This window comes from Dipodomys merriami, unplaced genomic scaffold, assembly GCF_024711535.1.
Source record: "Dipodomys merriami isolate MVZ:Mamm:240054 unplaced genomic scaffold, mDipMer1.0.p SCAF_52, whole genome shotgun sequence".
In the NCBI taxonomy this organism is placed as follows: domain Eukaryota; kingdom Metazoa; phylum Chordata; class Mammalia; order Rodentia; family Heteromyidae; genus Dipodomys; species Dipodomys merriami.
Window position 1 is genome coordinate 7,653,666 of NW_027206091.1, and position 12,394 is coordinate 7,666,059.

General features: G+C 50.7%; 1 protein-coding gene across 1 annotated transcript in view; it reads left to right on the top strand.

Moving 5' to 3' along the window:
- Positions 1-12,394, top strand: part of LOC138811146 (ryanodine receptor 1) — a 112,854-nt gene that overhangs the window by 60,096 nt on the left and 40,364 nt on the right. The window contains exons 62-70 of the mRNA XM_069998787.1: positions 341-401; positions 507-745; positions 2,369-2,450; positions 2,965-3,095; positions 5,428-5,760; positions 7,530-7,770; positions 8,521-8,608; positions 8,709-8,801; positions 10,679-10,849. Of these exons, the coding sequence (XP_069854888.1) occupies positions 341-401; positions 507-745; positions 2,369-2,450; positions 2,965-3,095; positions 5,428-5,760; positions 7,530-7,770; positions 8,521-8,608; positions 8,709-8,801; positions 10,679-10,849 (1,439 nt within the window). The remainder of the gene's footprint in view (positions 1-340; positions 402-506; positions 746-2,368; positions 2,451-2,964; positions 3,096-5,427; positions 5,761-7,529; positions 7,771-8,520; positions 8,609-8,708; positions 8,802-10,678; positions 10,850-12,394) is intronic.

The window sequence follows — 12,394 nt, forward strand, 5'->3', positions numbered from 1 at the left end:
CCATCTGCCAGATCTCTCTTCTTTTTTCACTGACCCCTACTGGAAGAAAGCTATCCAGGTTTGGCCTTCCTTGTTCTTCCTCTGGATGGGGACTGCATGGTCCTGGGGTCAGGACAGTAACTGAGACAGCCCTGGGCTGTGCCAACCCACTCTTCCTAGACATTGACAGCACAGAGAGTTCATGGCTGGAATGAAGGAGGCCTGGGGAGGGGGGAGCCCTGGTGAGGTGAGGGTGGGCTTGCATGTTGACCTAACCGGAGGTGGGATCAGAGAGGGAAAGGTAGGGTGGAGATGGAGGGAGGTACTTCCTTCCTGCTCTTGACACCTCTTTCCCATCCAGGGACGGATGCTCCTGCTGTGGTCAACTGTCTTCACATTCTGGCACGTTCCCTGGATGCCAGGTAGGGCTATGTAGCCCCCCCACCTTAGCCACCACCCCCTTCTTACATTGTCTGAAATTAGTACTTGCTGATTCTAGAACTAGGGTTTTTCCACTTTCCTCCTAGGACGGTGATGAAGTCAGGCCCCGAAATCGTGAAGGCTGGCCTCCGCTCCTTCTTCGAAAGCGCCTCGGAGGACATCGAGAAGATGGTGGAGAACCTGCGGCTGGGCAAGGTGTCCCAAGCACGCACACAAGTGAAGGGCGTGGGCCAGAACCTCACCTACACCACTGTGGCCCTGCTGCCTGTCCTTACCACCCTCTTCCAGCACATTGCCCAGCATCAGTTTGGAGATGATGTCATCTGTAAGGACCCCTGAGCAGGGGTGGAGGTGGGGTCAGCTTGGCCAGTAACAGCACCCATGGCTGGTGCCTGGCATGGTCCCCAGGTGTTTAAGTTTGTGGCTTTTTGTTGCTGTTGGGGGTGGTGGTTGGGGGCTTGAACTTAGGACCTGGACAATGTCCTTGAACCATTGCTCAAGACTAGCACTCTACCACTTTGGGCCACAGCGCCACTTCCAGTTTTCTGGTGGTTCATTGAAGATAAGAATCTCACAGACTTTCTTTCCCAGGCTGGCTTTGAACCATACTCCTCAGATCTCAGCCTCTTGAGTAGCTAGGATTACACATGTGAGCCATCAGCGCCCGGGTAAATGTATGGCTTTCTTGTTGGAAGTAAAGCACCAAGTGAATGGTAGGGGACAGTAAAAGTTAACTGAAGTGTGAGTTCAGCTGCTTGACCAAAAACCCTAAGTCACTGCAGCTCAAACAAGCTAGAACTTTCCTTTTCTTGTAACACTACTTGTAGGCGGGTCTTAAAGTCATAAGCCCAGGTTCCTGCTATCTCATTTCTCTGCTTTCCATGGAATGCTGCCTTTCCCACATGATCCCACATGGTCTCCAATATGCCTTACTACTTTCTTCTTCTAGGCAGTGGGAGAGGAGAAAAAAAAGGAGGAGCTGGGCACAGTAGCTCAGTAATTCCAACTCCTCCAGAGGCTGAGATCAGGAGAATTTTGCTTTGAAGTCAGCCCTAGGGAACAAGTTGATGAGACCGTCATTTCTACCAATAAAAAGCTAGGCATGGTGGTTCACACCTGTCATCCCAGCTATGTGGATAATGTAAATAGGAGGATCACAGCCCAGGCCAACCCAGGGAAAAAACAAGACCCTATTTGAAAAGTAACAAAAGCAAAAAGGGCTAGTGGTATGACTCAAGTTATTGAGTACCTGCTTAGCAAGTGCAAGGCCCTGGGTGCAAACCCCAGTAGAACAAACCAAAAAGGATACAAAGCAATGAGGAGACACTACAGCTCTTTTTTTTTTTTTGCTAGTTGTAGGGCTTGAACTTAGGGCCTGGGCTCTGTCCCTGAGCTTCTTTTGCTCAAGGCTCGCACTCTACCACTTGAGCCACAGCGCCACTTCAGGGTTTTTCTGTTTATGTTGTACTGAGGAATCGAACCCAGGGCTTCGTGCATGCTAGGCCAGCACTCTACCACTAAGCTACAATTCAGAGCCCACTATAGCTCTAGAAGAGGCCCTCTGTGTATCAGCATGTTGTCCTTGAGATAAAATATACAAGAGAAACAAGGAAGAACAAAGATTAATTCTGGCTCCTTGTTTCAAAAGATTTCCATCTGTGGTCACATGGGGTCATGTGAACATTGATCATTATTTGTTAATTTTTTGGTGGCACTAGGGATTGAACTCAGGTTCTATGCTTGCTAAACAAGGGCCCCCAGCCATAATTATTCCCACTTTATAGGCAGAGAAACAGGCTAGGAGAGAGAACTGGTTCTTGCTCAGGTCACAAAGCATATATGACAAGCAGGCTGGATGGCCACCACTATTCTCCATTGTCAATGGATTTAAGGCAAGGCAGGGGTGAGCATGAAGGGCTCATCCCAGACCCTCTCTCTTTCTCCTCAGTGGATGATGTCCAGGTCTCTTGCTACCGAACACTGTGCAGTATCTACTCACTGGGAACCACCAGGAACCCGTATGTGGAAAAGTAAGGAGAGGAAGGACATAGGTTGAGACTTGGGTATGTATAGGATTGGAATAGAAAGGTCAGGAACATGGATTAGAAATGTGGGTGATGTGGGAAAAACTGTGGGGGGGGGAGAGGGGATGGTCATAATTTCTGCACTGGCCAACTCTAAAGCAGCTGCAGTTCCAATGATGGCCACACGAGGGAAGTCAAGGGAAGACTAGCTAAAGAGCTGGAAGCCACAAGGCCTGGTAGACTATGAGAGCCAGGCTCTAGCAGCCCCGTAGCTTCTTTCTGGAAACAAGCTTGCTGTAGTAGGCAACATGCAGGAATGGAGCAGTGTACAGGAGCCACATCATGCTAAGAACTCTGGGGAGGAGCATTACAACAAGCAGGGAAATTCTTCCCAAAGGACTGGGCTGCACTCATGGGTGGCCCACTGTTCTGTTCCAAAGGATTCTGGGAGAAAGCATTTCTATGTAGGATGGGACTAGGACCCAGGACTTGAAGAAGCTAAGCTCAGTTTCTCTTCCAGGCTACGGCCAGCCCTTGGGGAGTGCCTGGCCCGCTTGGCTGCAGCCATGCCAGTGGCATTTTTGGAACCTCAGCTGAATGAGTACAATGCCTGCTCCGTGTACACCACAAAGTCACCGCGGGAGAGGGCCAGTGAGTTGTGTGGACTGGGGGGGAGGGGGGGCGGGGGAGGCACATTCTGCTTAGCATGCTGCCTCCAAGTCTGAAATATCAAAGACTGAGGATTCCCTACGGCAGGGATACCACATACTCAGGAATCCTAGAGCCCAAGAGGCCACTCCAAAGGCCATTAAATCAGAATTGAGAAATCAGGGTTGGAATTTGGAGCCTGAGGTTTATTTTGGAGATGGTGACCATCCAGCATATAGGGACTTTCCAGCATCCTTGAGCTCAGAGTGTGGAAGGAAAGACATAGGTTCATTCTTCGTTGTTCATTCAGTCATTCATTCAACAAGTATAGATAGAGCGCCCCCTATGGACGTGCCCCTAAATTAGATATGAAATTCAGCAGTTACCAAACCAGATAGAAATACATTACATCTCAGTCGGGAGGAAAGCGGGGAAAGGGAGGTGTTAAAATAAGATGTGTATCTCAGGGACTAAGAGGCAGGAAATTTCTTTTTTTTTTTTTAAACCAGTCCTGGGGCTTGAACTCAGGGCCTGGGTACTGTCCCCGAGTTTCTTTTTTTACTCAAGGCTAGCACTCTACTTGAACCAGCACCACTTCTATCCTTTTGTGTTTCTGTGGTACTGAGGAATCGAATCCAGGGCTTCATGCATGCTAGACAAGCACTCTGCCACTAAGCTACATTCCCAGTCTGAAGATTTTCTTTTCATCAAACTTTTCCTTTTAGAAATTTGCCGTGCTAGCCGGGTGCTGGTGGCTCACGCCTGTAATCCTAGCTACTCAGGAGGCTGAGATCTGAGGATCTCGGTTCAAAGCCAGCCCGGGCAGGAGAGACTGTGAGACTCCTATCTCCAATAAACCACCAGAAAACCGGAAGTGGTACTGTAGCTCAAGTGGTAGAGTGCTCGCCTTGAGCTAAAGAGCTGAGGGACAGCGCCCAGGCCCAGAGTTCAAGCCCCACGGCCGACAAAAAAGAAAGAAAGAAAGAAATTTGACGTGCTTCAGGGCTGGGAAGGTGTCTCAGTGGTAGAGTGCTTGCCTTGCATGCCTGAGGCCCTGGGTTCGATTCCTCAGCACCACATAAGCAAAAAGAAAAAAGCCGGAAGTGGTGCTGTGGCTCTACTGGTAGAGAGCGCTAGCCTTGAGCTGAAGAGCTGAGGGACAGCGCCCAGGCCCAGAGTTCAGGCCCCATGAACGGACCCCCCCAAAAAATAAAAAAGAAATTTGCCGTGCTTGCAATCCCCAGGGCTCAGCCCCTGGCAGGCAAATGGAAGAGAGCTAAAGTTCATTGTTTCAAGAGAGAGAATTTGGATGTGGGGCTCAGATAGATGAGATTGGGGACTGAATGGATTTGGGGGGGGAATGGACATAACAGGGTAGGGTGTGAACAATTTTAGGAGTAAAGTTTTCTAGGAGTGAGACTGGAGTTAAGTATAATTTTAGGGACTAGAAAGGAAGGCTTGTCAGGTGTCCTACTCAGGAGGCTTAAGATCTGGAGCTCACAGTTTGAAGCCAGCCCAGGCAGGAAAAGTCCATGAGCTTCTGATCTCCAGTAACCATCAAAAAGGCTGGAAGTAGAGCCATGGCTTAAGTGGTAGAGCATTAGTCTTGAGCAAAAGAAAAACATTCAGGCCAGGTGCCGGTGGCTCATGCCTGTGATCCTAGCTACTAGGAGGCTAAGCTCTGAGGATCTTGGTTCAAAGCCAACCGGGGCAAGGAAAGTCGTGAGACTCTTGTCTCCAATAAACCACTAGAAAACCAGAAGTGGCACTGTGGCTCAAGTGGTAGAGCATTTGCCTTGAGCTGAAGAACTCAGGGACAGTGACCAGGCCCAGAGTTCAAGTGCCACAACTGACAAAAACAAAAGAAAAAGAAAAAACCTTAGGGACATTGTTCAAGCCCTAATACAAGGAAGGAAAGAAAGAAGGAAGGAAGAGAGAGAGAGAAAGGAAAGAAAGAGAGGAAGGAAGGAAGCGAGGGAAGAAGGGGGAGAGAGAGAAAGAAAGAAAGAAAGAAAGAAAGAAAGAAAGAAAGAAAGAAAGAAAGAAAGAAAGAAAGAAAGAAAGAAAGAAAGAAAGAAAGAAAGGGAGGGAGGGAGGGAGGGAGGGAGGGAGGGAGGGAGGGAGGAAGGGAAAGGAAAGGAGGAGGAAGGCAGGTCTGGGGTGAGAAGTATTTAGGGGATACTGTGAGAAACGCTGGGATTGGAAGGTGGCATTGGAGGGATGGGCTCTGGAAAACCAGTTTATATGGGGGTTTCTAATGTATTGTGGGGGAGATCAGGGCACTGCAGCTTTGGGGTAATGAATTGGCATGACCTAACCTCTCTTTGCACCCCAGTCCTGGGGCTCCCTAACAGCGTGGAGGAAATGTGTCCTGACATCCCAGTGTTGGAGCGGCTCATGGCAGATATTGGAGGACTGGCCGAGTCGGGGGCCCGCTACACAGAGATGCCACACGTCATTGAGATCACCCTCCCCATGCTCTGTAGCTACCTGCCCCGCTGGTGGGAGCGTGGGCCAGAGGCTCCCCCACCAGCCCTGCCTGCCGGGGCCCCACCTCCCTGCACAGAGGTCACCTCTGACCACCTCAACTCTCTGCTGGGGAACATCCTGCGAATCATCGTCAACAACCTGGGAATCGATGAGGCCTCATGGATGAAGCGGCTTGCTGGTGGGTCAGAGGGCAAGAAGATTTGGGAGAGGGAGTGGGGGGTACGGAATGCTGGGGTCCTTGGGCCACATGATCCAAAAGAGAGAACCAGATCTTAAGATATCCTGGGATTGCCGGGCGCTGGTGGCTCACGCCTGTAATCCTAGCTACTCAGGAGCCTGAGATCTGAGGATCTTGGTTCAAAGCCAGCCCCGGCAGGAGAGACCGTGCTGGTCATAGGGCTTGTTTATCTGCAATAAACTACTTAGAAAAAGCCAAAAGTGGTGCTGTGGTTCAAGTGACAGAGTACTAGCCTTGAGTACAAAGAGGCTCAGGGATAGTGACCAGGCCCTGAGTTTAAGCTGAAGGACTGAAAAAAAAAAAAAGACCTATTTCCTGATCACTGTTCATAGCCAGGCTCTTAAACTAGTCCTCTGATCCTTTGTATAAGGGGATGAGGGTTCTGACTGAGCTCTTAACCTCTGACTGCATCCTTAGCCCTTCAGAAATTCAGTGTCCATCCTGAAGGACTCCATCCACCCCAAATTTACCCCGAGAACCTGATTCTGATCCTAGCCTTTGACCTACACTCTTAGCCCTCCCGCCCTCCCAATCCCAGGATATCTTTTTTTTGTTGTTGTTGTTCGGCCGTGGGGCTTGAACTCTGGGCCTGGGCGCTGTCCCTCAGCTCTTCAGCTCAAGGCGAGCGCTCTACCACTTGAGCTACAGCACCACTTCCGGTTTTCTGGTGGTTTATTGGAGATAAACAAGCCCCATGACCAGCAAAAAAAGAAAAGAAAGAAAAAGAAAGGTGGGAGGGAGAGAGGGAGGGAAGGAAGAAGGAAGAAAGGAAAGTAGAAGAAAGGGAGGGAAGGAGGGAGGGAGAAAGGAGGGAGGAAAGAAGGAAGGGAGGGAGGGAGGGAGGGAGGGAGGGAAATGAGTTCTTTAAAACACTGGGATTCTTGGTTTGGAAGCTCCATCAGAAGAGTTCAGGAGTGTAGTTTAGAGTCCAGGGCCACAAGTCAGAAGCTGCCATAGGAAGCCAGAGGCCAGGCTGAGGATATAGCTTCGTGGTAGAGCCCCTGACTACATAGGTAAAGCCCTGGATTCCAGCAAAACACACACACACACACACAACACACACACACACACACACACACACACACACACACACACAGAAGTCAAGGGGTCATAGTCAGAAATCACAGTGGGACAAGATGCTGAATATAGGCACACCAGCTCACAGGTTAAAGACAGGTTAGAGTCATGTTGGTTTAGGATAACTTATCAGGTTAGAATTTACTAATTGGACGTCAGAGGTCAGGGAATGGGTGACAGGATGGGACTATGTCAAAGATGAAGGCTTGGGGTCAGAAGTAGAATCAAGGTGGGCACTGTTGGCTCACACCTGCAATCCCAGTTGCTCAGGAGGCTGAGATCTGAGAATCACCATTCAAAGCCAGACTGGGCAAGAAAGTCCGTGAGGCTCTTATCTCCAATAAACCACTCAGAAAAAGCCAGAAGTGGTGCTGTGGCCCAAGTGATAGAATGCTAACCTTGGGCACAAAGAGGTTTGGGAACAGTGCCCAGACCCTGAGTTCAAGTCCCATGACTGATTAAAAAAAAAAAAAAAAAAAAAGAATCAGAGGATGCTGGAGTTAGAGGTTGGAGGTCAAATGACAACTGCAGGTTCTAGGAAATAGGTCAGTAGTTGTAAGCTGAGAACTGAGGTGAGGGGCTAGGTTAGAGGTCACACATGAGTGACCCCTCCCTTCTCCATGTTTCTGCAGTGTTTGCTCAGCCCATCGTGAGCCGTGCTCGGCCAGAGCTGCTTCGCTCCCACTTCATCCCCACCATAGGGCGGCTGCGCAAGCGGGCAGGGAAGGTGGTGGCTGAGGAGGAGCAGCTGCGCCTGGAAGCCAAGGCCGAAGCAGAGGAGGGCGAGCTCCTGGTGCGAGATGAGTTCTCAGTCCTCTGCCGGGACCTGTATGCCCTCTACCCGCTGCTCATCCGCTATGTGGACAACAACAGGTCAGTGTATCCTCAGCCCACCATCCCCACTCTCCCTCCATTCCCACCTGGCCCTACCTGATGCTCTTACCCTCCTTCTTTGCTCCCTGACTTTTCTTACCTTAGCCCAGAACAACCCAGTCCCCTTGGCTTTCCTTCTACTCTTTTGTGTGTGTGGGGGGGGGGGGTGTGTGTGTGCATGCCTATAGGCGTGCTAGTGCTGGGACTTAGAGCCTTGAGCTCTTGCCTGGCTTTTTTTTTCGGGGGGGGGGGGGGGCGGCGGGTCCGGTCGTGGGGCCTGAACTCTGGGCCTGGGCACTGTCCCTCAGCTCTTCAGCTCAAGGCTAGCGCTCTACCACTTGAGCCACAGAACCACTTCCAGCTTTTTCTGCTTATGTGGTGCTGAGGAATGGAACCCAGGGCCTCATGCATGCAAGGCAAGCACTCTACCACTGAGCCACCTTCCCAGCCCATTGCCTGGCTTTTTTTTTTTTGGTGCAAGGCTAGTGCTCTACCACTTGAGCCACACCTCCATCTGGCTTTTTGCTGGTCCATTGTTGATAGAGAGTTTGTCTGCCTGGGCTGGCGTCCAACCTCGATCCTCAGATCCCAGCATCCTGAGTAGCTAGGATTACAGGTGTGAGCTACCAGTGCCCAGCTGCTTCTGCTCCTTGAACCTCCCTCCTCACCAGAATGGCTGAATCATCTCTCTTAGTAGTCCCCCTTCTCTGGGTATCCCTGCCCCCACCAACAATCCCTTTTCCCACCTAGGGCGCACTGGTTGACAGAGCCCAATCCCAACGCAGAGGAGCTGTTCAGGATGGTGGGCGAAATCTTCATCTATTGGTCCAAGTCCCACGTGAGTTCTTCCCCCACAGTGCTGTTCTCTTCCTCAGCCAGTAACTATGATTTCCTTCTTAGTCTCCCTGACTGAGCCTCAATGTTGCTCTCCTTTCCAGAACTTCAAGCGTGAGGAGCAGAACTTCGTGGTCCAGAATGAGATCAATAACATGTCCTTTCTGACTGCTGACAACAAAAGCAAAATGGCCAAGGTAGGGAATGGCTTTGTTTGGGGAAGAGGACCTAGCAGGGGAAAAGAGAATGAGCTACCTGTCCTGTTCTGTACTATAGTCCCTGTATCCCTCAGAGCACCTCTTCTTGTCCCATGTCCTACTTCCTCCTCCCTATCACCCCCTTTCCTCCTCTGCCTCCCCATATCCTTCCTCATCTCCCTCCTCCCCCCCATTTCCCATCCCCCCCCTTTCCTCTTCTCTCCATTATCCCACATCCTCCCTTGCCCATCCTCTCCCCACCCCATCCTCCTCAAAACTGGGGGTCATAAAAAAACACACCCTCCCCTACTGAAGGTCTGAAATGCCCAGCTAAAAGAGGGATGGCAGAGTGGGGCAGATGAACTGGGAGGGGGGTGTTAACAATTTGGAGTTGGGCCCGGGGTTCTCTGTGGGGCTGGGGTAACCCTTCTTGTCTCTGTCTGCAACCCGGTGAAGCAGGCGGGAGATGTACAGGTCAGCCCCACATCTGGAACCTTTTGCATGGCTCTTGGCCAATCCCCTTCCCCTCTCCCCCAAAAGCTCCCCATTCCTCCAGAAACCCCCTATTCCTATACCCACCCTTTGTCCTTAGTTCCCAGTCTCTTCCTTCTTTTCCTCTTTCCCCCTCCCCCACCATTTACCTCCCTTCCCAACTCTTGGCTTTTGGCGATTTGTTGATTTATCTTTTTTTTTTTTTTTTGGTTTTTGCTACCCAAAAAAAAAAAAAAAAAAAAAGCAACCTTCAGCTTTCCCTCAAGCATCATGGGCTGAGGTCAAGGGGAGTGAGGGGAGGGATAGGGGCATGGTTGAGATGGCAGCTCCGGTGGCCATGCACTGGTGTAAGGCTTGGAATGGGATGGACTTGGGTAGAATTTGTGTGACCTTGGCTAAGTGTCATCCTGTTGAGCCTCTGATGACATCCAGCCAGTGGCCCTGAGGCCCGGGACCTTGTGAGAACTCAATGCAATGCTGCATGTGTGGCCTTCAGGAGTGCCTGGCACTTGGGTCCTGCTCAAGTATTACCAGCTGCCATGGACGGCATGCTGGCCGAAGCTTGTCACCAACGCTTCTTGTTGGCATGACTTAGGGCAACCCTGGCCAGGGAGCCCTGCACTCAAGACTCCAGAACACTGCTTTGGATGTCTGTTGTCTCTGCTTCCAGATCTTTTTATATCTCTCTTGCCTCTTCTGTCTCTTTTAGCTCTTTGTCTGTCATCTCTCAGTGGCTCTCTCTTTTTGCTCCCCAACTTCTCTGATCTCTTGGGATTCTTGGGTGGGCCTGCATCTTTATTTGATTCTTGGGAACTTGGTCTTGGGACATGAAGTGTGAAGTTGTGCATGTTGGAAATGGTGGGTTTTATGTATTGGAATTTTGCAAGGGATTCTGGGAGAGGGTCATCCAAGGTGGAGAAAATGCTCAGCATTTGAGAGACATTTGAAAGGGTTTGGGTTATTTAGTTATGTGAGCCATGCACCAGTGGCTCATGCCTATAATCCTAACTACTCAGGAGGCTGAGATCTGAGTTTCACAGTTCAAAGCTAGCCTGGGCAGGAAAGTCCATAAGACTCTTATCTCAATAAAACCACCAGAAAACCGGAAGTGGCACTGTGGCTCATTTGGTAGAGCACTTGCCCTGAGCTGAAGAGCTCAGGGACAGTGCCCAGGCCCAGAGTTCAAGCCCTGCAACCTACCAAAAAAAATTAATTATGTGAGGTACAGGGCTGGGGTTAGGGTGAGAATAACCTTGTGGATTGAGGTCAAGGCTGTTGGGGGTTGGAAGGAGGATGCCTGGCACCCAGGCTGTAGTTGGCTACAGGTTTGAAACTGGGGCAGGGAGTTGAGACATGAGCAGACACTGAGCACTATGTCCTCATAGTCAGGTGGCTCGGACCAGGAACGGACCAAGAAAAAGCGCCGGGGGGACCGGTACTCTGTGCAGACCTCGCTGATCGTGGCTACGCTCAAGAAGATGTTACCCATTGGCCTGAACATGTGTGCCCCCACTGACCAGGACCTCATTGGGCTGGCCAAGGCCCGCTATGCCCTGGTGATTTCTCATCCCCACCTAGCAGCTTGCTCAGCCCTTGGGACCCTGGGATCTTATGGAACCCCTGAAGGCTCTCCTGTACTAAGTCTTTCACCATAACCTTGAACCCTGTGCTCTTTGGGATACCTGGAACTTTAAACAGGCTTAGAATTTGGGTGCCTGTGGCTCATTGTTGTAATCCTAGCTGAGATCTGAGGATCATGGTTTGAAGCCAGCCTGGGCAGGAAAATCTGTGTAACTCTCATCTCCAATTAACCACCAAAAGGCCAGAAGGAAGGCTGTGGTTCAAGTAGTAGGGTACTAACCTTGAGCACAAAAGTTCAGGGACGATGACTAGACTCTGAGTTCAAGCCCCAGGAACAGAATTCTCAGAGTCCAGCAGACTGAAAAAGCTTCCTAATGGGCACCCAGTAAAACCACAAACCTAAGACCTATAAGAATTCTAAGACTCCTAAGGCATACCACAGAACCCCACTAACACCACCTGCTAAAACTGCTGAGCCCCTGATCTTCCTCTGAGTCCTCCAAGATCATTAGGATCTCCCAAATCTCTTGGGACCCACTGAGCAGTCTGTGACCCCTCTACTTAACCTAATACTCTCAGAATTGAACATCTGGGCTCCCACTAAGCCTTCACTCCAGCTTACTCCCTCTTATCTTCAGGACCCTGTTCATATGGATTCTATTGACACCCAGATAAGCCCCCACACACACACACAAGGACTTTCAGGGACCTCCTGAGCCCCTATGGTCCTGAGTAGCCCTCCCTCCACAGAATCCTAATGATCCTTTTCCCAAAACTACACCCAAACCTCTGAGGTCTCAAAGATTCTGGGGATCAACTGACCCAACTCCCTAAGCCTTCTGAGATCCCAAAGGAGCCTCCTAAAACACCTCCCCCACTTACCTTTTGTATAGCACAACCTCAGGAATCCTCTTAGAATCTTCCAAGACACGCCCCCCCCCCCCCCCCCCCCCCCGTCCCCGCCAAGATCCTGCTAAGCATCTGATAACTTACTAACGCTTCTGGAATGCTAAAGATCAGAAGGACAGACTAGGAATGTGGCTTAGTGGTAGAGTGCTTGCCTAACAAGCATGAAGCCCTGGGTTCGATTCCTTAGTACCACGTAAACAGAAAAAGGCAGAAGTGATACTGTGGCTCAGGTAGTAGAGTAGCTAGCCTTGAGCACAGAGAGGCTCAGGGACAGTGCCCAGGCCCTGAGTTTAAGCCCCAGGACTGGCAAAAAAAAATTACGAGGACCCCTTGGAGTCCTGGGACTCCTGGGACTCCAAAGGCCCCTTCTCCTCCAGGATCTCCAGCTCCACCTAGAATCTGTTGAGTCTTGTTGGGATCCCAAAGCATCCTCCAGGGTCCCATAACTGCTTGCTTTGGTCTTTGACCTTAAGAAACTTCCTCCCTATTGACCTCTCCTTGGGCCCCTGAACACAGTGGCTTAGTTGACCTTCCCTACTACTTGTGATCTCTGCTGACCTTGCTGAATCCCTCACAGCCCTTCCCCACCCCACCCCCCAAAAAAGTCTCCT